A 27,644-nucleotide genomic window follows, 5' to 3' on the forward strand; every position below is an offset into this window, starting at 1 on the left:
GGAAACACGTCTGAATAATTTTCCACAGCCTCAGGTTATTGTATGTGTGCAGAACACACCCTCCCTATGAGGCCCCGTGGAGACGCACAGTCTCCATCCTGGCCAAAACGTAGCTCGGGCTCGAGAGACAGGCGGGCCTTTCACAGCCTGAATGTGCTCTTCTTTAGCCAACTGGAATAGGAGGGTGTTGATGGTTCCAAAGTACCTTCCTTCCTCCCCAGGGATGGAGGGACCGACTCCCTAGCACAGTAAAAACGACAGGAAAGTTCTGCATTTTCTGTCTGAGATCAATCACTTTGTCTCGTGGGTTCTTATCCAAGGCTGCTTGCCTCCTCACGTCTTGAGAAGGTTCTAGGAAGATGAGCTCCTGTCCTTTTCTGGGGCTTTTAATCCAGCCACCAGAGCTATAGGACGCATCTTCCTCCAGACAGACTTATTAGTCTGGACCTGACAAGGACAGAAGACTTGGAAGTGGCTGACCGGCTGTGTCTGGACAATCTGTAGTGTGGAATCTTCCTTCCCCTCCAGCCCCTGAAGAAACTGCTGCCAGCCCAACCCAGAGCAGCCAGTGCAGGGGGCCGAGGTGAGGTATCAGCCATCCCAGCTGATACCACGGGCACACACCGGAACCAGCTTTTAGAGATCACTCAGAGCCAGCCATGACCTCGCTCCTCTCCATGACGCCCAGCTGCGGCTTTCAGGACTGAAAAGAAACAGCCACCACACTCGCTCAGCATTGCCAAGGGGCTTGCTCCTATCTGCAGCCCAGAACTAAATAAGCCTGATGCCCCAATGTTGAGTGAATGAGCTGACCTCTGTGTGTGTGTGGGGGGGGGGGTCATATTTCCATTTCTGGAAGCTCTTCGCCACCATGGAGATATCAGGTATGAAACAGTGTCTTTGAAAGCACTTTGAGTGCACATCTATAAAGTGAGCCGTTTACTACTTTGTCACTTGAAAGTCAGGCCAGTTGTCCTTTGGGCTGGCTCCAGACCAGCTCAGTATTGTAGCTTTGAGGCCTTGAAGTCTTTTGTTGGGGCTAAAGGTGATTGTCAAATATTAAATGTGATGAAGACTCATCTACCACCACCAAAGGGCTGGTCTGTGCAACTGAAAAAATCTAGTTAAATATCTGCAAGCAGCACATATTGAATCATGACTACAGCCAGGCATGTTCTAAGTTGTCTAAGTACTTTCTATGTGTTATTTAACCCTTACAGCATCCCTTTGAGGGAGGTATTGTTATCCCCGGTTTTTAGAAAGAACTGAGTTTCAGGTTGAGGAACCCACATAAGGCTGTGCAGAGACTCAGACCCTACCCATGTGCATCCAAAGCCTTCCTCTGACCCACTGGACTGGACCCTCTTCCTCGAGTCATCATGACCAGTACACCTGCATCTTGAGTCCTCCCTTAACATTTGGCTGAATAAGCTGGTCAAAAGCAGGGACTATCCATCCCTTTATTAGTCCAGCAGAAATGCTTGCCTTTCAGAGACCCCTGACAGTTTTCAGAGGTCCTCATGTGTAGTTGGACACTCACCAAGCATCACCAATAAATGAGAGGGACCATGGAGAACCACGTCCTCACCTTTTAGCCATGAGACTACCTACCCCACCACTTACCCCAAAAGGGAGTCTGCACCTTTTTCTTTAAAGTAGTACTGGGTCTCCTGGTTTCTAGCCCTCCTTGATGAATAATCCTTAATGGTGTCTGGCTAAGGTCAACGAGGAGAAAGATGTATGCAAATCAATAACTTTCCTACAATATGACTAACACCTTTTTGCTTTTGTTCACATAGATCCCGTGTTTAGGTACTTAAAGATTAAATATCATCAGGAGAAAATTAAGCTGTTGGGTTTTTTCTCCGTTTAAGGAATTTGTTTTCTTTTATGGGAAATAGTTATATAGTCTGTTACTCTTAAGTTTATTGCTACTTCAAGGATTTCATGCCTTATTCACAAAACTACCTGGGTGTGTTATCTTCATCATTGTTAATGCTAGTCAGTCAAATTTTGTGGTTTTCCCACAGCACGTAGACCACAGTTCTGGATACTCGATGGAGGTTTCCTTCCTGAATTACGTGTGCGGTCCTCACCATCTAAAACACCTCACATCCAAGTTCTCCCTGCAGCGGAATTACCAGGGTGCTTGCTACAAACACAAACCACCTAGACTCTCCTCCAGATCTATTAAGTCAGGCTCTGGTTGTGTGGGAGGGGGCCCAGGAATCTGCATTTTAACAGTCTCCTTGGAGGAATCTAATAGATCATGAATTTGAGAGTCTCTGCCATGGAGACTCAATACCCGTAAAAGTTCTTTCCTGGGCCATGGTGTACACAAAAGGACACATAATATAGATCAAGGGTCCCCAACCCCCAGGCCACATTCCGGTACTGGTCTGTAGCCTGTTAGGAACCAGGCCACACAGCAGGAGGTGAGTAGTGGGAGAGCGAGCGAAGTTTCATCTGTATTTGCAGCCGCTCCCCAGCACTAGCATCACTGCCTCAGCTCCACTTCAGATCATCAGGCATCAGATTCGCATGAGAGCACCAGTCCCCTAGCGTCAAAAAGGTTGGGACCACTGAATAGATGACTGTATGTTACAGGGCAGTAGGCAAAACATCCCCAAACACCACTTTTACTAAAAAAGATTTGAGAAGTCTTCAGATCTACCCACTTTCTGAAACTTCAGACGAAGTTTAGGGTGCACTGGGGTTTTTATAATGCACGGGGCCCCTCAACTGGAGATTTCCCAGCCAAGCCCTGAAACGCAGAGACTGTATAGTCTCCATTTTCTGAAGCCTGGCACCACTCCAGGGCATCCATACACTATCAAGCAGATTGATTTTTGGAGTAGTTTAGCATTTCCATTGATTATGAAAATGGAGGGGGCCTGCCAAAGCCAAGAGTTTTCAACAATCAATTTTACAATATATTCTTGGTTAATAAATAGAGTCCAGAGTAGAGTCAGGAGGAAAGGGAAGGTGGGTATGGATCTACCAGAAGTGCAACCAAAACTGAGGTTTATCAAAAGCTTAATGCATGTACTTTACCAAGCACCTCGAATGCCAAATAATTTGAATTTTCAGTACAGGCAGCTCACAAATGAAACCAACTACTGTTTGGACCAGGTTGGAAACAGGTGAATAAAAAGGCAACTGTAGAGACGCCAGTGTTTCCCCCTATTAATTGCATGTTTCTCCCTCTAATGCCAGGTTGCGTCACCCATTAAAAAGTCCTGTTTGTTTTTGCAGGCATTTACAGAGACGCAGAAAAAAAGATTGTTGTCATGGAAACAGCAGGTGCAGAAGCTCTTTCGGTCTTTCCCTCGGAAAACCCTTCTAGACATATCAGGATATCGACAGCAAAGAAAGTATGTTGGGATTTCATTCTTTGTGTAATGCATGATGGTTCCCAGGTGCCCCATTGCCTGCCTGGGTCCCTGGGGCAGAACAAAGCAAGGCGTCATTCCTCGTTCACCCAGGACGCCGTGTGGCAAGTTCCAAATCACATTCCTTAAACAGGTGGGGTTGGGAAAAGGCTGTGTGAGAACATATTCCCAGAGGAAGAGCTGAGTGCGATCTTTGGTAACTCAATTTACATTGTCAAAATGACAGTATTCGTCTGGATGGGAGTCAAGGGGAGAGTGGGTATGATTTAATGAATGCCAGCAAGAACGCTTGGTGGTTTATCCCCAAAGGGGGGCTCTGAAGGGACAAAAATGAATTGTTCTATCAGCACCTTAAGTGGTAGTGTAATTTTTTTCTCCCTTCTAGCTGCAGACAAGCTAATTATAGTTGGTGGCAGGGGGAAGAGCCCAGTGCTAGTCTATTTTGGTCTGAGCTGCAATCTAAGAGTGGAGCAGCACCATTCTTGATTTTTCATACTACTTCGGCTTCTTGGATGCAGTTAAAAATAAGCTTCGTTGTACTTTAGAACCCATTACCTTAATCTGGCTTTAAATTGAGGAATCCAATTACATGTTAAAGGGAAATTGCAGTTACAATCTGGGGGAGATATTAAAGGGAGGGGTGGGGTTAAGCCTTGAATAATGACAGGCAGTTTGGGGGAGACAAGGGAATCATGATACAACATCCTAAAAAAATTAGCATTCTATTTTACGTGTTTAAACGTGAGCAGATAAATAATAATTTTTTCACTTGCACCTAAAAAGTTCTGAATTCGTTTCTCAGTGCATATATAGAAGCTCTGTGTTGTTAAAATTGGGGGCATTTTTTTTTTTGTATAAATGTTCCTTAAAAATCACTATTTTATTATTTAAGGGAGATAAGACCAGTTGGAATTCGTGAAAAGTTTTATTAAAGATTAATGCAAAAATTAAAGTGTTACCCCATTCCAGCATATACAACACTTATTTATTAAAACAAACATTTAGCACTTACTATGTGCCAAGTGCTATCCAAGCACTTTAAAAATATTACATTTGATACATTTAATCCTTACAAGAACCATATGAGGTAGAAGAGCTACTGTAAACCAAAATTCACAGAGGAGTCGGCAGGCAGTGGCGTCCGGGATCTGGACCAGGCAGGCCAACTCCAGAGTCAAGTACTCTTAACCACTACAGATGCCAGGCAGCTCTCGTGGTCTTTGGCTGACACACAGAAAAGATGGGCAGGTCAGGCAACACTCTTTATCGCCAGCTCCCTGGCCCCAAGCCCTCTGGGGTTGGCCTCCCCAGTGGATTGGACTGAACCACCTCTGCACCTGAGGATTCCTGGGGACCCAGACAAAAGGCCAGGCCTGCTCCTTGGCCTCCTCTCTTGGGGCTGCCCCCATAGTCCTAGGCTCCCGTCTTCTCGTAAAGGCAGCCATACTTCTCCCAAGTAAGAAGAGGAGGTTCCAGACCGCTCTTACAACACCAGCCCCTTGGGAGACCAGTTTCAGGAGGAAGAAGGAATTTGGAGGATGAAAATGAAGATACAGCTTTTGAGCTTTGCCGCTCCTCCCCAAAATGTCATTTCCTGACTGTCTGCCCTGCCTTGTCCTTGGTTTCCATCTGATTTCCCATTAACCTCGATCTCTCCAGAGTGTTATTAACTAAAGCTTGTATTGGGTTAACCCAGAGTTTGCCAGATTCGAGCCCCAATGGACCTCTTTTTATTGATTAGATAAGAATGAGTTCAATCATCGATTGTAGATGTTCAATTGGAGGTTGCTAAAGCTCTAGAAAGTGATTTGTTCTCCTAAGTATTACCACCGGGATCATCTTATGCTGTTAATTTGCTTTGAATACCTGTTTCTCCAATAATACAAAGGTAACTGCAGCCCAGTCCCTGCTTGAATAATCACAAACCACAAATTAATTGGTTCTAATTCAGTCTTTTTCACGCATTTCAAGGTATTGAGATCAGTTAGTTAAAGAAGGCAGAGAAAGAGAGACACAGATGGGCAGAGCGGGAGAAAGAAAAATGAAAATTTGCTTTTGTCACTTTGTTCTCTCCCCAGAAAGAATGATTACTTCATTAAGCCTAGTCATCTGAAGTAACCTAAGAGTTTACTCTGGTTGCCAGCTGCGGCAACACTCAACAAGACCAGCTTTGTAATAACCACCTAAGGATGCCGCAGTAGAAAGAGGGCCTGGCCAAATTCTCCTCCCTCCACCCCCACCCATCCTATCCCCAAAATGTTCTGGGCTCTACCACCACAGACCACCCAGGTTGTGACTCCTGACTTTAGGAGCACCTGGAGCCCTCATCTTTCCAGTGATTAAGTGTCCCTCATAGAACCCTCTGCCCGCATTACTTTGCCTAAGTATATAGTCTTGCCTTCCTGGAAGCACAAATCACTTTAGCATCACTCAATGACTACCGTATTTTGCATATGAAATAACTTTTTAAAAATTCAACTGCAAAGGAAAACAAGCAAAAAAATAAAATAAAAATAAAGCCATCTGCACTAAATAAGGAAAAGTCTTAGCAGAATACTGAATCATCTACCAGGTGGCCAAAATTCTGACTCCAAAAACCAAAGGCCTAGTTTTCACAGTTTTTTTTTTTTTTCTTTTTAAAAAACAACCACTTTATCCTTGTCTCCACCTGTCACTATGCAAAGAAGGTCTCTTTGATCACGTGAAACTACTCTTACCTCTCCCGGCTTGAATTTCTTATTTCAAATCAAACCTTTTAAACCTTAGTAAAAAAAAAAAAAAAAAAAAAGAGAGAGGAAGAGAAAGGAGAAAGGCTGAGATCAACAAAAAGACCTTAAACCCATGAATGTCCCTCTTCTCACCGCGTGTAGATGAGCCTCTGACTGAATCGGGAACCCTTCCATGGGCCTCAAAACCCTGGAAGTAGAAAGACACAAGCCCTGAAATCAGTTGCAACCAGCTCACCATGAAATTCTCTTCCCTGCCCTCTCTCTCCCTAGGAAATTTAGAAATTATGGGGAGAAGAGAAACATTTTCTGAGATCAACTGTGCCGATGGCTTAGTTGCCCTAGCCACTACATACACACAACGTTCTTTTCTCAGGAAATGACTGTTTTTGCAGCGCCCCCCCCCCCACAACCCCCACCCCATCATCCTCAACTGGTTAAAAACTACGTCAGCCCCGTCTCCCGGAGTTTCCTCACGGGCTTGGTACAAACCTCCCCTGTGTGGCTGAGAAAGCAAGTCTGTTCCATCTTGTGGCCATTGGAGGTAAAGCATTTTGACTTAAACATCAGTGAATGACTAAAGCTGACTCTTCTTGGAAAGAATGTGCTGGTTCCTGAAACCCTGCTGGCTGCCGCGTACCCTCCCAGAACCTGAGGCATGTTAGAGAGGACAAGTTCTTCGGCGATGAGGTCACAGGAGCAAAGGGAGCATAGCGCCGGAGTGCGATGCCAGGGTCTCCGGCAGCCTTCCTGCATAGACCCAGGGGAAACACGCAGCCTCTGGGTCTTTCTGCAGGCAAGGCTTGTGCAATGGGGAGCAGTCGGTGTCCTGGGTCCAGAGCACTGGCAAACACCGCCATCTCCATTCTCATATCCCTACTCTATACCCTGGAGTTAGAGCCCCAGACATGGAGTCAGCTCTTCCATTTGGAGCGGCATCGTGATGGCAGAGGCTCACTCGTTCTTTCATTCATTCAGCCTGCATTAACTGTGCCAGGAGCTGATTCAGTCATTGGAACGTGCAGGATGGTTGAGGACAGACTCCGTCCTTTTCCTCATGGAGCTTACTTCCTATGGGGCTCTCAGGCCACACCAAGTCTGCCGCGCAGACAGACATCAGAAACGGACTGTGCTATGAAGAAAGGACACTGAGCCTGGCTCTGCGGCTTTCTTGCTGTGTGGCCTCTTGACAGGCATGTGAGTGCTCTGGGCCCTGTGACGCAGCTTGGAAGAAGGCCCAAGAGCGTGCTGGTTAAACTTCTTGGCTGCCAGCACTGCCCCCTGCTGGCTGTGTGACCTTCGCGAAACTAGAAAGCTCTGTTTTACTGCTCCAGCTGTAAAAGTGAATGGAGGGCCTACTTCATAGGGTTGTGCTGAGGACTGAAGAATCAGTCTAAAAGTGCCAGACGGTGCGCATCACATGCGGTGGACGTGATATTTGCTCTCAGATGTTAGCTGTCGTTTTAATCATAGCTCTTTCCTGGCCCAGAGCCCCCAGAACCTCGTAAGCCTCATAGCTGTCAAAATGTGAGGAGACTCCCAGGAGGTGTCCCCCCTGGCAGCCTGGGGGTTGGGAAGGGCCGAGAGGGGAGCTGATGGTCTCTCGTTCTTCTCTGTTCACTCTCACAGTCGTGGCTTTGGGCAGTCCAACTCTCTCCCGACGGCCGGCTCTGTGGGTGGCGGCATGGGCAGACGGAACCCACGCCAGTACCAGATCCCCTCTCGGAATGTCCCCTCCGCCCGCCTTGGCCTCTTGGGCACCAGTGGGTTCGTCAGCTCTACCCAGCGCAACACCGCAGCCAACCCCACCATCATGAAACAAGGAAGACAGGTTTGTTCCGCCCCAGGGAAGGGGTTGGGCAGCCAAGCTCGGGGCCGGGGGCTTCAAGATGTTCCCTCACTCTGTGACCTCAAGGTGAAGGCAGAAGCCAAGGGAGGCCGAGCACAGAGACAGTGTTCCTGTGCTCAGTGGTAACCAACGCTGTTTGCACTGGCTGCACCTTGCCTCATAGATTATTGCTTAGGATGCCTCTGGGACCACTTTAATCTGGGGAGCCTTTAGGAAGAAATGCAAGATCTGTTTATTATTTGCTCCATTCTTGACCTGCCCCAGCACACCTCACCACCTCCAGCTCCGGGTTCCAGAGGAACCAGAGCATCTAAGGAGCTTTCCTTCGCCTTTCTGTTTGTGGCAAATAGTTCCTCTGCCATGGTCCCAGCTATGGTGGAGAATCCACAGGAAAAAGCCTGAGAAAGGCTGTCAGAGGGAGAGTTGAAACATTCTGTCAGTCAAGGCCAGGCTTCCCAGAGGTTCTCACGGGGTGATTTAGAGCTGGCATCTATCCCACAGCTCCTCACCCCCCTAGCCCTGCCCCCCGACCCAATGCCTTCCATCTGCGTGCCTCCAGCTTTGTGGGGCTCTGCAGGTTGGGGCTGGGATGGGAAGGACATAAGTGAGTCTGAAGCTCTGGGTTGTCATGAGAAATTTAGGGATGACACATTGGTGTTTAAAAACAAACAAACAAAAAAGCCAGCGCCAGGCAAGACAGATGAGATTTGCTCCCCAGGGGAAGCAGCACAGGGTATTAGAAAGCCCCACTTTCTGACCATCGTGGGCAGCCCCCAGATCAGTTCAAGAGGAAGTCTCCGCTAGGAAACCTGCATAATAATAAACACATAAACTCAGTTGTGCCAGCTCATTGCCAACTAAATTCTTTTTTTCTCCCCCTCGCTTTGTAGTAAATTATAAGAATCTCAAAAAGAAAATCAAATGAGAGCCTTGGAACAGTTGGCGCGCTTTGTTGCAAACATTTATAGAACTCCCCCCATTTCCAAGAAAAGTGATAGGAAAAGCAAAGGCAACGAAAAGGATAAAAACAGTTTTAGAGGCAGTGAGGGAGAGAGGAGTCCAGATTAAACTGAAGTCTAGTGAGGGACCTAGGGCTGAGGACTTGAGACTTGAGGGGTGAATACAATGAATGGATTCTAAATTCCCTCCCTATAAGTATGGGTAGCACTGGCCTGCAAGCCCTTTTCCAGAAGTTAGCAGAGAATTCTCCTTGGGGTATTTGTCTTCAGAATTCTGGCTGAGGGGTCCTGTTCTCCATCCCCCACCCCGAGGGCATCCAGACTAATGAGGTCCCCTTTTGTGTTTCTCACTAGAACCTCTGGTTTGCCAACCCCGGGGGCAGCAACAGCATGCCAAGCCGCACCCACAGCTCAGTCCAAAGGACCCGCTCGCTTCCTGTGCACACTTCTCCACAAAATATGCTGATGTTCCAGCAGCCAGGTAGGGCCCTGCGCTTGATCTCCCCCTCTCTTCTCTCCCCTTGCCCCAGAGGGGAGGCCGGGACGCCAAAATAGATGCCCTGGTGAACCCAGCCGGAAAGTGCTTAGCCTCGACTGTCACCACGCATTCTTGTGAGCTTATAGAAGTCTTTCCTTTTTTAAACTGTGCCTTGCCAGCATGAATAGCGGCTGGTTGGCTGGAAGCCAGCACAAGGAGCCCCAGAGTCGTTGCAATCTGACAGGGATATTTTTGATACTAGATATATTTCTGGATTGATTAAACCAGAGATATCACTGGAGGGCGATGGGGGGAAGATGGGAGAGGTCCCATGTGTCATGGGGGCTGAGGGATGTGTAGAGTGAGACAGAGAAAGAGAAAACTTGACAGTGTTGACGCTAAGAGACTTACCGCTGGTTTGGGAGTGGCTTGGAAACACAGCTGTTGGACCAGCCATCTTTCCTTTATGTGGTTAAAGAGCAGCTGGGTGCATTTTCAAGTCAATTTCACCTTTCACCATGCCCCCTAAAACAGGGTAGCCAGAATTATGTACAGCCAATAAATAATGGTGCTCCTCTATGCAGACAGTGACCTCTTAGGTTCCACGAGTAACACAAAGCCACACAAGCAATTACTGCAACTACCTAGATGACCCTCTAGACCAGCAGTCCCCAACCTTTTTGGCACCAGGGACCGGTGCTCCTATAAGAATCTAATGCCTGATGACGTGAGGTGGAGCTGAGGCGGTGATGCTAGCACTGGGGAGCGGCTGCAAGTACAGATGAAGACTGGTACTGGTTTGCAGCCTGGGAGGTGGGGAACCCTGCTCTAGACAGGCAAACCAGATGTGTGCACCTGTGGGAAAATGCCCACCCTAGGCAGTAGGCACACTGTGCAATAAGTCTACAGGAGTTTAAGGAGGGAAAATGTCACTGGCCTGGGGTGGGCAAGAAAGGATCTTAGAATTGGAGCTGAGCTTCAGAGGACAGAGTATGAACTGGTGGACAGAGCAGGGTGGGTTGCACACAGAAGGGTCAAGGGAGCCAGACTGCAGCAGTACCGAGGGCCACGGTGAATCCCAGGAGCCATGGCTGGGCGGAAAGGTCAGGCTGCAGCAGCAGCAGGTGGACCAAAGGAGTTGGAGAGAATGTTGCCAGTGGTGGCGACCCAATCTAAGGCCAAGGAGCTTGGACCCTGGCGGCTGTCAGTGGGGAATCTGTGGGAGATTTTGAGCAGAGGGTCAGGCAAGAGTATGCATGGAGGAGTGCAGGGGAGGCAGGACTCGTGGGGCGGCCACTGAGGAGGAGGAGAAACAGGAGGAGGGCTGTGAGGAGCCACCATTGGGGAAGTTGTGTCCAGAGAAGAAGGGACGTCCACGTGGCCCAGATGCTTATTCGAAGTTGCTTCTTGACTTCTAGAATTATTCTAGCACACTTTTGTGCTAAAGCTCCTTTTCTCCAGTTTGATCTTATAGCAATTCAGGGGTGGTGAAGGGCTTCTCCTTAGGTTCTTTAATCCCAGCCTCTGTTATCTTATAGAATACCATATAACCCACTCCCAATAAAAGAGAATCTGGAAAAGACTTGAAGATATCCTGGGCACAAAATCTTTGACCTTGAATGACTATTCCACCCTGATTCAGCCCTGGGACTGTAGCCCAGTCATTTTATAACCTCATGGAAGCCCTAGCAGAGCCTGCCTGCCACACTCCTTCAATTCTAATACATGTGTAGCCTTCCTTGTTCTTTCTAACCTCTTTTCCCCTTCCTGCAGCTCTCTTCCAAGTCCTTAGTCCTCCTCTTTGTTCCTGGCTTAACTGGGAAGACCAGGCCCACCGGGGAAAGAAGCGCTATCCCTGGTATGGGATACATATATTTATATCCATTGATATAAATCCACCATCTGCACCTTTGTCCATCCCCCACCCCAACCCTCTGTGGTCCAGCAGTGCTGAGCAAATGGCTCATGCTCAGGACAACTGTGACCCTAAGATCTTCCCATGAAGCCTCTTGTTCCCATAGTTAAAGAATCAAATAATACAGAATGGCTCATGGGGGAAAGTGACCATCCCCCTCACCGCCCCTCCTGGCCCACAGTCCCATCTCCCAGAGGCAGCTACTTATAACAGTTCATTTTCAGCTTTCCTGGTAATTACCTGCAAGTCCCTAATCATGTTCTTTGCATACTGGACTTAGAATCTGGAATCCTTGGAGTTTTTTTTTTCTTCTTCTTAATTAGCCTCTCGCCCAAGCATTACAAACCCACTTCCAGCAAGGCTCTAATGAATCACAGCATTTCTAGTAACTGCCAAGACACGCAGACAGAGCTGCTCCATATTTCCCGATTGCAAATACACTGGTGAGCACTCAGGAGGGGCCCCTCCTGCCCAGCCTACTCAAGCCAGGCTGGGTGGCTCTTCCTAGGACATGGTCAGGAAGGGCGAGGCAGGGCACGGCCACGGCCAGGATCCCTCACACAGGGATGCTCCTCCCAGCCGTTGCCCAGAGCCCAAGTGCATCCCAGCCCTGCAGATGAGACATTGGTTTTCAAGACCACGAGTCACTGTCAGAAGTCCTCCTTCTTCCCAGGAAGGCATCTTTCTTCACAGGGCAGCCCCTCTAACTGCCACAGCCAGGCCCAGATGAAGGCTCATCCTCGAGAGATGAGGTCTGAGAGGTGAGCCATACATGTCCCCTCTGCAGATGGGCCTCTCCCCTCAAAGCAGCACGTCCCGGTTAGCTAGGCAAGTGCATAGGGGTAGCTTAGATGGCAATAAGTACCAAATCAGAAGGGCAGAAAGTGGCTTTCATTCTTACACAAGCAGTAGTAATAGTGAACATAAAATGTGTGACCGCCCCCGAAATTAAATACGCAGAGAATTGTGTCACATCATAGCATAGTGGTTTCCTCCTGGCCATGCGATGTCCTCAGAGCATCCATTTTAAACCATACGGGCAAACCTTGAAGAGTACAATGCATCCTAATGGAGCTTTTATTCTGTTGACTTAAAAAAATATACCATTAAGATGATGGAAGACTTTAAATATCTCCAAAGACTATAGGAAAGGCTGGGGACTAGAAGCAGCCCCCAAGTTGTGCATCATTTGGTCAGTCACCTCACTCCAATTTGCTAGACGCATCCCTCTCCTGGATTTACAGACTCTGTGGCCCCTTGGAGGCATGTCAGCAGTGGTTTTTCACTGTATTCCCACCTGGACAGGTTTTAGGTATCTCCCAGGACAAGCCAGGAGAGCCACAGATGATTGTTGCCTCTCACCGGCCTCTGGGATGAGTAGGAAACACTAAGCTGGTCCTGCGTGACCAAGGATGACAGGATGACAGGATCTGATACACTCACTGGGGGGCGGGGGGGGGGGGATGGCTTGAAGTTCAAAACAAGTGTGGCGGCTAGCAAGAGTGGTCGCTTCCTTCGGAGAGGCAGAATGTGTTCCCAACTGGAAAATTAGTTTGGAAACGGTTTGCAGAATGATACGTTATCTTGGAAGCAGATCTGTTCCTGCTGATCCAGGCTCAGCCACCCTTGGGATCCAGAGGAATTAGGAGCAGCCCTGCAGCAGCACTGGGAAGCCTCAGGCTCCTGGCCACCTGGAGGGCCTGACAGAGAAAAGGCAAAGGGGCCAGAAGCAGGCTTCAAAGGAAAAGCATGGGGCAGGGCAGGCTGGCAATCTCACAGGGCCGTGTTCTGGGGATCTTAACGGTTTCCCTTGCACAAAACCACATGCAAACTACCCTTGGTACTGGACTACCCAGATGTGAAGTAGATAAGACAGTAGCTTCCATGGCAGCATTTTATGGTATGACATACCTGTTCACAGCAAACGTCCCTTAGGCACCAGCTCAAGACTGGAATTCTTGCACCATTAGAATGCTGCACACCTGGGAGCGCAGTGCTCGAGGCTGTTATCATTCATTTCCTCCTTAGCGGGACTGTTTCCCTGATTCCTTTCAGAGAACTGCATTTCCAAAGAGTAGGGAGAGGGAGAGTACCATCAGTGCATAGGGTCCTAGGGCAATGGAGGGGGCTACCATGCAGAGGCAGAGACCGGAATAGGAACCTACCTGAGGTACTTGATAAACATTTGCTCCTTGCCATCTAGTAAGCAAGGTGAACGGCCCTGCTCAGGATTGGCAGAGAATGGGTAGAAAGGTTGGTAAATGAGTCAATATATTACAGCCAAGAACCCAGCCGGGCCTGTGCCCCCGCTGCATTTGAGAGTCAAGTTCAAAGAGACCAACTTGGGGCAAGATGGTACATTTTTTCATAAAAGTGAGTCCCAGAGGATTTCCGCAGAACTTATTTCTGCAGGTTAAGGAATGAGGCCACCGGAGGAAAGCCTTGGCCCCATAACAGATTTAGGGATGCGACTCATTACTCATGTTCCTCTGGTACCAGCCATGACCTTTCTGTGATTGGCGGCTTGCCTGCCATGCCAACTCCATTTGCCTGCCCACACTGATCTCTTTTCTTTTTGTTACCATTCTCCCTCTTTCTTCTTGGTTCCCTGCTTTGTCTTCTTTTCTTCCTTATTCTCCTCATCACGGTGGTCCAGATCCCGCTCCCCGTCCTCTGCCCCTCCCTCATCAGCCTGTCTTCCCTGATTTCTCTTTCAGCGAATCCACTTCTTACTTAACCAGATTTTAAAGCTTTTCTAGTTATTCAACAGAGTAGACTCAGTTTTCATTGGCAAAGTGTGGTTCTAAAAGTTTTTCCTAAAATGCCCAACCTGTCTCTTATTCTAAAGTCCTCAGTGCCTTGAGAGAGATGCAGATTTGCACTTCGGGTGCCACAGACATGAAACTCAGCAGGAATGGCCTGTGTCTGCCAAGGAAAAGTCACATGGGGAGGCCCCCAGATGGACCCTGCAGCGGCACCTCATAGGGATGGGCAGCCACTCCCTTCAAGAATCTTCTTGACCCTGGGCCTAAGCACTAAGCTCTGTACTTATGGGACTTCTGAAAAGGCACAAGTAAAAAGTCCCAAGCCAGCCTAGACCCTGGGCATCCTCGAATCGAAGAGCCTCACTAAATCCTGGAATGATCTGATGGTGAAAGGAAGCATTTCTAATATTCAAAGATGGCACATGAGCTGAAGAAATGGGCCTGCTTTGGGCAACAGCAGAGAAGGCTCAGTTATAGTGCCTTTTCTTTAGTGAAAACTGGAAATACGTCTGCCTGGTCCATTACAGCTGGTGGCCCAGGGTAACTGCAATGTGTCTTTCAGGTTCCAGGAGCCATGGCAAGAGCTGGCCTGGTGGGTACTGTGGGCCTGAGGGGCGGGAGCTGCCCACCCTTCTGAGGCTGTGAGAGCTCTGCCCACAAAGCCACACGTGGCGTGAGGCTCCTAGCCTGAGATAGAAACTGTCGTCTACCCAGCTGGTCTTGTACGTGCGAGGAGATGCCACAGATATGTTTTTATCAAATACAGAATTAAAAAGTCACACTATTAGGAAACTCAGGAACATATGGGTTTTTCCCAAGACTTACAATTTTTCAGAGCCACTCTGAGAGAGGAAGAGGTCATGACTCCCCAGTGCACCAGAGGGAAGATCTGGAGGATAAAAGGCAAGCATGACAACTTTCAACCTAAAAGAGCAACCACTAAGGTTTGGAGATTCTGGAGCAGAGCGCCCCACGTTTCTCAGCCCCCTTTTTGGAACACGCAATCCCAGGCTTGGAAAATGGCATTTCGCTGCGTGTTGGCAAGAAATCCTGCAGCTGAAACACTTCTCTCCAAATGTCGAGCATCTTTATTTATCCAAATCTCTCCACAGTGTTTGTTTAAAGGGAAGTGCTAGAGAGTAAACTAAATTTTACAATGAGCATATGGATGGCTATAATTGCTCAGGGTTTTTTTTTTTTTTCATATTTGCTAACTGGCTATATATAAAATTGTGTTTCTCTTTTATAGATTTCACACCCTGAAGCCTGCTAATTTTTGCATGCATATGATTTTCACATGAATGGATGAAAATACTAAAATACTCTTCTTCCCTCTGGATTGTCTAATTGCCCCAACTCTACTGTGAGAGCAACCAGTGGGTGGGGGTGGGGAGACTCTTGCGTTCTCCCGCTCAGCTTCCCTGGAAGCCCTGTCGGCCTCTGTCTACTCACGTCTGCTGTCACGATTGTTCTTCAGGCCCATTGATGCTAGAACTTGTGTCAGAAAGAACCCTATCTGCTCTACCGCGCCTTTTATATTGATCCATTTTGCCAACCCTGTCTTTGAGAATTTTAAATAACAGAAACATCTGCCTCCGAATGAGCTAGTAATGGGGAACACAGATTGCAAAAAATATATATATATAAATGTATAACTAATCAAGAGAAACAAATACTTTGGTTTAGTCATTGGTTTCAACTTCCTGTCTCACCAAACCACCACCCTCATTAGTAATGTCTAACCCCCCGCCCCGAGCGCCCCCTGGTGGAGATATGAAGGAACAATGAAATGGCCTGAAGTTTGGGACACAGGACTCTTCTTTCACAGGTAGAAGAACTAAAAGAAGAGAACAGCTTCCCAGGGTCACATATGGAGGCAGTGGCAGTGCTGAGACCTCTCCGGCTCTCCCACTGCAGATTCTTTTCATGCCGCCCTCCTATCAGACTTCACAAAGCTTAGCTGTCAGTTTCCTTCTATTGCTCCATTTGTTATCACTCAGCAGACATGTATGAGGTGTGCAGAAGGCCATGGCAAGGCACTATGGGAGACCGTGAGAAGTACGGATGCATTGCCACTGTTTTCAAGGCACTTCCAAGCTATTAAAGGACGTTTAAGAGCTCTGTGATGTGAGGGACCAGGGAGAGGCCAACAGTGGGGGCCCCGGTAGGACAGAGGAAGGGGCCTCAAGGGACTGCCTGCCACTCGGAGGAGGAGTGACCGGAGCCTGGGGAGATAGGAAGCATTCGGATGGCAGAGGGAGCTTTGTGGTTGGAATGCACACAGCATTGTCCAGGGCGGTGGGAAGCTGCAGAGCACACATTTCAGCCCTCCTGCTAAGTTAAGTGCCTGAGGATGAGTGTTGACAGCCACCCATAGTTGCTGTGAGATGTAGCAGAGCACTGGCTCTGGGGTCAGACCCATGCGGGTTCTTGTCCCAACTCCGTGTTAGCTGGCTAACCTTGACAGGTCACTCGGCCTCTCTGAGCCCCGCTTGGGAACTGGGTGCCCAGCACAGTCTTGGACGCAGAAGAGGCATTCTCCATGCTGTGGTTTTCATTCCCTGCTCTAGCAGAAATGTGCCAGGCCCAGTCTAGGCACCAGGAGCAGAGCCAAGTCCTGTGCCAATGAAACCGCATTCAATGGGGGGGCGGGGAGCAGCAAATAAATACATGATATGTCAGATGTTGCAACGGTTATGAAGAAAAATAAAATGGAAGAAAAGGATGGGGGCAGAAAAGATCCATTCATGTACGGTGAACAGAAAGGCCTTTCTAAGGAGACAGTAGAATGAGGGACAGGATGGCAGATAGAGGGAGAGCCATGGAAATGTCCGGGGACCCACGTTCTGGGCAGAGGGAAGAACAGTGCAAAGGCCCTGGGGTAGAAGAGGGCAAGGGGTAGACTGAAGGAGGGGAGAGCTGTACAAGGGCAGGAAGGTAACAGGGGGACAAGACTGTGTGAGATCTTGCAGGCCGTGGCAGGAGGTTGGCATATCTCTGATGGGAAGGCACTGGACGATTGTGAGCAGAGGTCTGGCACACTGTGACTATCACCAGCTATTTTTAGTCACCAGTTTTCTTCCAGCCTCCTGTGTCCACAGTGAGTTCGACTTAGAGGTTGGTTCAACCTGAGTGTAATGTGCCCTCTGTTCTGACCCTGACAGTCCTCCCAAGTCCTCCCAGGGAGGCACAACAGACCCTCGCCCTGACAGGTGGAGCCATGTGGCATTCTTTGTTCTGAGAATCCCTGTCACCAATATAACTCTTTGTCCCCTGCAGAATTCCAGCTTCCTGTGACTGAACCTGACATCAACAACAGGCTGGAGTCCTTGTGCCTCAGTATGACCGAGCACGCTCTGGGAGGTGAGTCTTCGTCCTCACATGTTACCGCACACTGGGAGCGCTTCTAGCCACCTGCTGTCTACATTCTGGCAGTAACTTAGAGGGTGGGCAGAGCACAAGCAGGGAGAGGAAGGAGACAGGGAGAGAGTGGCTTCAGGTGCTACTGGACCCGCATCAAGCCACAACACACCAAGCGGCCCACAGCACCCCACTCCTCTTCCTCTGCTGGGAGATGAGTCAGGGGCACCTGGAGACTGAGGTCGTCCCTCTGTCCCCAGAGGTTCCACCCCCGGTGCACACTGGAGTCCCACCAAAGTGGTTATCCCAGCCAAATGCAGGGAGCTGAAGAAGTCGGGAACAGAAGACATGGCTTTGAGTGGGAACATCCCCCACAGCCTTGGATTCTTTCCCTTTCAGCACTAGATCCCCTAGTCTGGTCCAAGCATATCCCAACTTGCTCTAAAAACAGAATTTTTGAAATGAAAATCCTCCTTGTTTTTATATCTCCCTGTTCCAAATGGCTTCCACAATGCCCACAGCCCCAAGCAATCTGAGGTGTCCTTTGCAGTGTGACAGGGACTGTCTAGTTGGATGTGCCTCTGGTGTGCAAGGCTGTGGCCCCATGAGGAGCTCCTAGAAGCACCCAGGTCTCTGGTCTGAAGCCCTGCATTGTCGCAACAGCCCCAGGAGGCTTTCAGTGCCCTCCTGGTACTAAATGGGTGCCTTTCCCCAGCCTGGACTTGCTGCCAGCCCGGGGATGTTTGGCCGGCAAGGGAGAGATGTCCGCTCCTTCCTGCCAGCGTCCGGGGAGGCTCTGAGTCATGGAGATCCAGAGAGGCCTGCTGTGACCCTTCCCAATAGCCCTCTCCAGGCTGGATGCGCTCACCCACCCCTGAACGGGCCAACAGCACACCTCGAGCCAACATTTGTGCTGTCTGGCAGCGGTGGGGAGAGAGACCGCCATCAGCTGCTGTTTCAGAAAGCGTTGTCTTTCTGACCAGAGATTTTTAGATTTTTAGTCTCTGCAAACACAATCTTATCGTGTGAAACCAAACATGAGGCAGATAAATGCTCTACATGCAGCAGAGAGGAAGGCTGGGACCCGACCCACCTGACTTTGCCTGTGGGAGGCTCTCCACAGCCCAGAGGACGCCTCCACTCAGTGACAGAGGGAGCTAGCTGAAGGCCCTGGCTGTGGGCCAAACAGACGATGGGAGTGCACAGCACCTTCTGTGACCTCCCCAGGGTTCCAGGAACTCCATTTGTGAACTCTGTTCCCTTCCTCAGCTATTTAGATCTGGCTATTTAGATCTTAGAAACTTTGCATCGTTGGTCTATCCCTGGTACCCCTGGGGAAAGGTACCACTAGCTCCTCTTCTCCAGCTGAGAAGATTGGGTCAGCTCACTCATGAGTAATGAACTCCTAAAGAGTAATGAGAAACAACCCAAAGGTCAATCGGCAGACAAATATGGGTGAACAAAACGTAGTGTAGCCATACAGTGGAATATCATTCAGCCTTAAAAAGGAATGAGGTACTGATACATACTGTGCCATGGATAAACCTGGAAAATAATATGCTGAATGAGAAGCCAGACACAAAAGACCACACAGTATACGATTCCATTCACGATTTTATAAAATTTTCAGGATAGGCAAATCTATAAAGACAGAAGGTATAGACTAGTGGTTGTCAGGGGTTGGAGGGAGGTAGGAGTGGAGAGTGACTGCTCATGGGTATGACATTTCTTTTGGGGGTGACAAAAATATTCTGGAATTAGATCATGGTGATAATTGCACAACTCTGTGAACATGCTAAAACTTACTGAACTGTACGCTTTAAAAGGGTGAAATTTGTGATGTCCAAGTTATATATCAATTTTTTTTTTCAAAAATGGAAGCCCCCCTAAACACACACACACATTGATCTTGAGTCATGCCAAGCTCAGCCCACTGTAGGCAGCTACATCCCCCTCCCACCTGACAGTGGCTGGCTACGTGAGGAACTCTCCCTGCCTTTGCCAGTCAGCAAGGAGAACTGGTCTTTTCCCCCTGGGCTTGATATTGCTCAGATAATTGGCATGTTGGAAGCTCTTATCAAACTGCTAAGTACTAACATTATCATCATTATTAGCAAGCACACCAAATGCTCTTTGTTAAAAAGAGGTTTCCATTCAAAACACTTCATTTTTTTAGCCCATTCTCCTGTATTTACAGCAAACCTCTCTGAACCGATATGTTTTTGCTAATGTTTTCATCTTATTAATCTCCTAAGCCTTTTGATTGCTGTGTTTTTTCCTCAATAATCCTCTCTGGTGGGAAGCCTCGTAAGCAGTTTCCTGAGCAGAGAATGCAAATTAAGTTCAGGGTGGCCCAGCTGGGCACAGTGACATTGTGCTCCCCCACTATGACAGCACCTCTCTGCCTGTCTACCCCTTCCAGGTGCCAAGGAAAATGACCTTGCTGGGGACAGAATGCCAATGAATGAAGTCATTTTACAGAAAGACAAATGACTAGGTTGAGGAAAGCAGAGTAAAAAAGATTCCTCTGCTTGTGTCTCAGGAAAGGCAGGAGAGAGTGTCTAATTTCCTGGGACACCACATCCCAGGATGGCCATTCTAATGCAGCTAGTCCATGCGCCCCAGGCCTTGGGGGACCCACACTTCTGTGCTGACATCTCTGCTCTCTCAGCCTCCTCCACTAACTGCTGCCCTCCTGGTACCAGTCTTAAGCCACTTTTCTCTTTGGCCTTCCCTTTTTATCTCTTCTTTTCCCTCCTGCAGGTCCCTCCAACAGAACCCATGCGGAAGCCCTGGGGGTGGGTTACCTCTGCCATCTTGGTTTGTGAGTCTCATGTAAGACTCTGTTGAGTTCACTCCCTTCTCACCTGCCATCCTTACTCCTTCTTGGGTTTTACTTGCAGTTCCACTTCTAGCTGATATTGGAGACTTTGTGCATGTTAGAAAATTGCTCCATTTCCTCAAGATGCTGTTCTGCCATTTATCTGAAATTTGTCATAACTGTAAATCTGTAACTGTAAAACCTATGATGGTTATATGTGAATGAGACTCCCTGGAGTTGTGCAGTGCACAACCTGCACAATGGTAAATTGTGAGTCTGGACTCACCTGTTGGTCATTTCTCTACCCTCACTCTTGGAGGCTGGAATTCCATGAAACTGACTTAGGGCTGGGTTAGTTGAGATTTTCAGGTTTCTAGCTTCCCACTTCTACAAAACCATGAAGGGCTGGCATTAATGAGTGTGCCAGTGAGCCGCATGTGCACTGCCTTCTACAGATGAGGGAGTGACCTCTACACTCCCACCCCGTGCACGCGTGTGTGCGCACACATACACACACCAACTGTTCTCCCATGACCAGTTACCACTGCAGAGCCACCAAAAGTGGCTCAGGTTGACACTCACAGAGGGTGGGGAGAGGTTATTGATTATAAGTTCACATAAGACTAATTGATGCCCTGGCGTCACAGATGATCTTAGGGGGCTTTTGCTTTTTTAGGGACAATATCTCCAAAATTTGTATAGAACTTCTCTCTCTCTCTCTCTCTCTCTCTCTCTCTCACACACACACACACACATGACACATGCATATAAATAAAACTGGAGAAAGCTAAATAAAATGGGTAAATTGTATCAATGTTAGTATCTTGTTAGGATATTGTACTAAAGTTTTGCATGTGAACCTGCAATGGTCTTAATCAAATTCTCGATTAAGAAACCTTTCTCCTCCAAGTCTCTGCTGGCAAGACGCCAGCCTGGCATCACCCAGGAAGAAGCCAGAAGACCCTGCGGTGGTCTCGGCACTCTTCCGTATCACTTAGGTTTTCCAGCTGTCTCCGGATCACACCACCACTCCCATCTCACACCTGAGTTCTACCTAGTGAATCTAGATGCTCCATCTGGTAGACCAGATTTGTAACATCAAAGCTTAGACTGGGACACACTTGCTGACATTTGTATATTGGTAACACCAGGCGGGCATCCTGCACCCCGCCGTGGCCTTCATGTAGCGGTCAATGAACACAGTCATTTTTGCCTCCCACCATGGCTAATCCATGCTTCTCTCTCTGCTCACTGATAAGCTCTTGTCAGCTCTAGCACGGACCATTGTAGGGGCCTCTTAACTGGTCCTCCTGCTACCATCCCTGCCAGGAAAGCCATTCTAAAGTCAGATCTGGCAACTCTACTGTTTATAATTCCCTCGTCGCAGATGTCTAAGCTCCTGTTCATAGTACACAAGACCCTTATGGCTGATTCTAGGGACTTTCCTATAGTCCCATGTGTAAGCAGAAAACCGAAAAGGGATCAGATAGCCTTTGGGTCCCTATGCCATCAGCCTCACTCACGGCCTCTCATCTCCGGCATAGCCGTCCACCACTTGCTCTTTAGCCTGGTTTCACCAATTCTCAACAACGCAAATGGGGCACATCCTGGGTAGCCTCGGCTCACTCCCACTTCCACAGGACCTTTCAGTTCCCAGTGCCCGCAACATCTAACTATGGTGTCTCTGCCCCGAGTCAGATTCTTGGAGAGAGAATCTGGATCAATTTGGGCCAGATGCATCACCCTGGTCTGCTCAGCTGTGACCAGGGGTCAGAGTCACAACTACCTCGTCCCCAGTCTTTCAGCAGAGATTTGGGGTGGCAGGGAGATGCTCCCGAAAAGAGGGATGTGAGTTAGACAAGTCCACCTCCGTGTCCATTGTGACCCTACCTGGCTGTCCAGCCTCATGCCTGCCACTCCTCCATTCCCTTAGCCTTCATCCTAAACCTCCAAGCTGCCCCAGCCCCACCATTTGATGACCAACATCGTGCCTGTACGTGAGCTGTATGCCCGCCCCACCCTCATCCTCTCCTGCCTCCTCCTCCTCCTCTCCGACCAGCGCCATCTACAAAAGTCATTTCCTAGTTCTGTGAAACTGTCCTTGATTTCCGAGGATTACTTAAACACTCCTTCCTCCATGGTCCTGCTGTGCCTGGTACATACTCCATTATAGCAGTTACCACTCGTACGTCATTGTGGGTTTATATGTCTGTGTTCTGACTAGAATGTAAGCACCTAGAGAGTGAGGATTAGGTCTTTACATCATGGTTCCTAGCCTCATTATGGATCCTGGCAAAAAAACAAAAACAAAAACATTTCCCAGATAGTGAGCATGTGGGTATGTGAATGAATGAGTGAATGAATGAATGAATGAATTTAGCCTTTATCTGTCCTCCGAATCTGGGAGGCCCAACATGCGTGGTATGGACTGGGGTGGACATGAATGGAACTGTTTTTGCTCACCTGTGCCCACCACGTACTTCTTTCCCTCCAGACGGTGTTGACCGGACCTCCACAATCTAGAAGCTGAAGATGAGAGTGACCGCGCTGGCCGTGAAATCGACTGCTGCGGGTCCAGTGTCAGCCATCTTCAGGGTTGCACAGAATCCTACAAGATACTTTGCAGCCTTTTTTTCCCTGGTCCCTCTCCCATTTTGATTTTGTGAGAGCGTAGGTCATCCTCGTAAACATATCAGTAGACCTGGGGTTGGTTATTCTGTCATTTGTTACTGTCATGGGATGGCTTGCTGTGTGGGGTTGGGAGGGGTCTCTAGGGAAACACGGGACTGGGGTGGGATGGAGAAATGCAAGTGGCTTCCCAGATGGAAACGGGGTGGGGGGGGGCGTGAAATACCGCCATGAAAGAGATAAGAGAGACACAAGAGGGAGGCAGAAGAAGGCCCAGGCCTGGGAGACTTCTCACAAAGTCTGCCTTCCTAGTCTGGCCCCAGGAGGAAGTCATGGATACATGTGACCAAAGCAAGATGGCGGCTCACGCTTTTATGTTCTCACCCCGATTGGAGTTCCCTGAGGCCCCTGCTTGGAATTGAGCCACAGGAGAGGGCCACACGGCAACGGGGGCAAGAAGGGAAAGATTCCCTCCAACAAAATTTCAGATAAACTTCGATTTGTGTATTGTTTACATAACGATTTTAAAGGGTACATAATGTGTAAAGAGTTTGAATAGAATTTCTCTTCATAGTATGGTTTTTGTAAAGGATTTGTCGATATGGATTCATTTTTTCCCCCTCTATTTTTATAAGAGCAGCAGGGTTGTTTTGAAATGGCTACCAAGCTCTGCTTCTTGGGAAGACGGATGCAGTCACGTAGGCCTGAGTTGTCTGTCTCTCACCTGTGGGTGGGAGGAGCGTGTAGATGGATCTGAAGGACAAGGATGTGGCTGGAATGGCTAGAGAGTGCTCAGGAGGGTACAAGGACAAGGAGGATGGCACCATGTGATCCATTATGGTTTGCTCACAGGTCACCTAGAGAGATGCTAAAAGAATCCTCTGGCCCCTTTCTGTGCTGGATTTGCTTCTCACCCAGAGACCTCTTCCCACCCTACCAGGGTGTTTCACCCTGTCACTTGCTGCGCGTGCACGTGCACGCGCGCGCGCATGCACATACACACACACACACACACACACGGTACAAATTCCATGGGAGGAGAAAAGGCAAGGATAGATATTTTTCCTTGCAAGAGGCCTTAATACCCAAATAATGAGCTAAAAATGCCACTTACAGTACGTTTGCCCACAGGAACCTGAGCCTGGGGGCTGCACCCCCTTTGCTGGCTCACCACTGAGGAGAAAGTAGAGAGCAAGACCCAGCACAGTGTATAAGTGGTCAGTCAGCAAGTAGCAGAGAGAGAGAGAGCTGTGATGAGATGTCCAGCCCCTGGCCTGGCCCCACCGTCCCAGGAAGGCAGTACAAGGTGAGGAAAAGGTTAAGTTCATGATGGAAACGCTGGTGCTGTCCATATGGTAATTGTCAGTGATTTGCTGTGCCATTGGCTGATCTATTCATCCTTACAAAAGGGAGATAAAGCCACTTGTTACAGGGCGAGCGATTAAACTACACTACCACAAAATGATGGCTCTATTTGTAAGGGAAAGAAAGACTATGTTTCGGAATTTGATGCAATGGAGGGTATTAGAGGAAATCCAAGAGGAGTTGCGCTCTGTACTGGAAAATTGGACTGCGTAAAGGATGGTATGGATGCTCAGCCAGAGGCAAGATCAGGGACATGGTATAAGGCCTGTCTATTAAATGGGTAAGTCTGGTGCCTTTCCCCCCCGTCCCCCAGCAAAGTCAGTCCAAACTGAAAAGATCAGACCATGAAAATCACTGTACTCTCTTATGGTTATTTAAAAAAAAAAAAAGTTAATGAAGTAAATACAGATTTAAAAGGCTTTAATGAAACCCAAACAACTTTCTTTAACCTTCAAGATTAAAACTGTATATCCAATGCAGCCTTAGGTGGCATTGGACATTGTAATAAGGCTTTTAAAGTCCCTTTAAGGTCTAAAAAGGTGGGAGCATCTTAACTATAGAGAGCCTTTAGCAAGCAAAGAAGGATTGAACTTACAAAATCATGCATTGCATTTAAAAAAAACCAAGACTCTCCTTGGGTGACTACATTCTAAAGATGCAAATCCACGTGCAAAAAGAGGCAGCACTTTTTAATTGATTTTTTTTTAACTAAGTGCCATTAACATTTGTTCTTCACACCCCTTTTCTAAATAAGCTTAGTGTTACTTGAGCAATGTTTGGGAGGAATGATCGCATGCAAGGCAGGAAGAGTAGGTCAAAAATGTCGAAGGCCAAAGGTAAGACCAGAGGGTTTGTGAAGGTAGGTTTTGGATGCTAAGAAAGTTAAAGAGGAGAAAAATCAATGGTTTAAACATATCTCATGAAGAGATGAGAAAGCATTCTGATCTGCTGCAATATATCCATAAAGACTGGGATTGTTCAGAAAACAGATTGTGAACACAATCACATTAGCATGAATCCTTTAAAAGGAAGACCTTAAAGTATTTGCAAATCTGAATTTCTATTTATTCCTTCACTGAATATAGAAACAATGGTTATCTGATTATTAGAGATATTATTTTGGATATGTTACGTATTAACTTGCTATGGCTGGTAACCATGATAAAGTCTGTTATTAATAACAACATAATTCTTTTTTAAAAAAAAAAAAAAAGAAAAGCTTATTTTTCATCGACTGTGTATAGATTTATCTACTTAGTTGTGTTTTGCTATTAGTGTTTTAATTTTTTTAAGTTGAGTGTTCTGATCACTTTTAGCAGCCTGCCCCCACCTTGTTTGAGTCCTGTGTTGACTGCAGGTATATGGCTCAATTTAAAAATCCTAAAGCAAAAGAATTTTATTTATAAAAGAACCAAACAGTTGCATGCATAAGGCTGTGAAGTCAGATATTTAGTAATAACGCGGCAGTGCCTTTTTTTGTATTTACCCATTGACCCCAAAATGCAACTGTTTTATATTAATAGTGAACATTAAAAAATCTCAGAGTAAAATCTATTTCACTACATGTTTTCCCCCTCCGTGTTCTGATTTAATCAGTGTGTATTTGGCATCTCCACACTGTCCCAGGGACAGTGGTGTTCTACGATATTGTTATCATGTATGATGTTTTATTGGTGCTTTTTATTCATAGTGGTTTCTTACCAGAAACATTAGGAAGACACACATTAACTGTGTACAAGAAATGAAACATTGCTGCTGATATGTTTTGTTTTTTTAATTCCCCACATGCTTTTTGAGTTTCCCTTTTTAAACAGGGGCCAGCAAGCAAATTAGACGCTGCTGGCTCTGCCTGCAGAGGGCGGCTGTTTGCACCAGGCTCTCAAATCCTGAGCATTGATGGTCCCTTTTTGGTACTCAAGATTGGAGCAACAGCGGGGCCCCTGTCTCCCATTCGTTTGAAGAGACACTGAGGGAAACAAGGTTTTCTTTTGAGGTGTCATTTGTTGCCTTTTATGGAATGGGAGCCTTCTCCGGCTCTTTTGTTCTTCTGTACCTCTTGTAGCTACTGCCGATGCAAGGTTTGTAAATGTGCACTCCCCAGCTAGAATTAGGATCTCAGCAAGAGCCTGGGCTGGGGGACGGAGCTGGGCCGAATGCATAGGCATGCAATCAGAAGGGCAGCGACGGAGGAAAAGCAGGTCCCAGTCTCATCGGCCCTCTGGAGATGTCTGCAGCAGGCGGCTCCAGCTTGCGTGCAGAGAGACAGCCTAACCAAGGCGCTCAGATGTGCCTATCACAAGAAGAACCTGCGGAAGGATAATTTGCACATGGGGCTGTGATAACACTAATGTTGATTTTTTTTTTTTACAAGTCATCCGAGATGTTTGCAAAGTGAGTTTTATTTTTTGTAATTCCTTTATCTTTACTTAAAGGTGAATGTGTATTCCTCTGGGAGGAATAGGAAGAAAACAGGAATGTTAATAATGTCAAACAGAAGACTTCCTCCCTTATTAATATATAATCCTCATGTATTTATGCCTAATGTAAGCTGACTTTTAAAAAGCTTTCTTCTGTTGCATGCCCCATGCAGGCATCCCTGTTGTACATGCATGCCTTTCGTCCTGTTTTCCTGTATAAAGTTAGTGAACAAAGAACTATTTTTGCCTAGTTCATGTTGCCAAGCAATGCATATTTTTTAAATTTGTCATATATGGAAATAGCATGTTTGTTACATGTAAAAGCTTTACTGATATACAGATATACTAATGTTTGAAGATGCTGTTCTTTGCAAGTGTACAGTTTTCAAATGTTGTTACCAGTGAAACACCCTTGTGGCTTAAACTTGCTACAATGTATTTATTACTCATTTCCTCCCATGTAACTAAGAATCATGGCTATATTTCATATCAACATTATACTGAAAGTGAAGGGAAATGATTAATACAAGGTTTTGTAACACTGGTGTGTGCGTTGTTTTTTCTTTTTGTCAATATGATCAATTAGAAAACAAGAAATGAATCTTCAAAATAAGCCAGCAAGGAAGAATGAACATGACGTCCCTATAAACTATTCCCACCTGGTCATTCCACACAAGCAATGTCTTCAGCTATGAGCTGCCTTTCTTAATAGGTAGGGAGAGAGGTATAAAATTTTATGAAGTTTGATTCTCACTCAGAGTAGCCAATAAATTCATCACCTGACTGAGAGGCATGTTTCTAAATATAAACTCTAACCCTGCCTATGATGTTTACAACTTACTCTCCACTTTAATGTCTTTGAAATCATATTTCACCCCTTAACCGTGGCATAAAGAACAGCAACCTCCTCGGAGCCTTGGGGTTTTAACTACATTCTGCTCTCATTCTACTATATATTTTAATATGTAT

The 27,644-nt window shown here is 47.3% G+C and overlaps 1 protein-coding gene across 3 annotated transcripts in view; it reads left to right on the forward strand.

Annotated features, from left to right (window-relative positions):
- Positions 1 to 27,219, forward strand: part of SAMD4A (sterile alpha motif domain containing 4A) — a 203,810-nt gene extending 176,591 nt beyond the window's left edge. For 2 of the 3 annotated variants that reach the window (XM_016132802.2, XM_016132805.2), the window contains 5 exons: positions 3,256 to 3,374; positions 7,748 to 7,949; positions 9,281 to 9,407; positions 17,364 to 17,447; positions 22,760 to 27,219. In XM_016132802.2, the coding sequence (XP_015988288.1) occupies positions 3,256 to 3,374; positions 7,748 to 7,949; positions 9,281 to 9,407; positions 17,364 to 17,447; positions 22,760 to 22,788 (561 nt within the window). In that variant the 3' untranslated portion in view covers positions 22,789 to 27,219. The remainder of the gene's footprint in view (positions 1 to 3,255; positions 3,375 to 7,747; positions 7,950 to 9,280; positions 9,408 to 17,363; positions 17,448 to 22,759) is intronic. The other variant, XM_016132806.2, reaches the window with a different exon arrangement.
- The last annotated feature ends 425 nt before the right edge of the window (positions 27,220 to 27,644 follow it).

The sequence above is a fragment of the Rousettus aegyptiacus genome, unplaced genomic scaffold (assembly GCF_014176215.1).
Source record: "Rousettus aegyptiacus isolate mRouAeg1 unplaced genomic scaffold, mRouAeg1.p scaffold_m13_p_3, whole genome shotgun sequence".
NCBI lineage: Eukaryota > Metazoa > Chordata > Mammalia > Chiroptera > Pteropodidae > Rousettus > Rousettus aegyptiacus.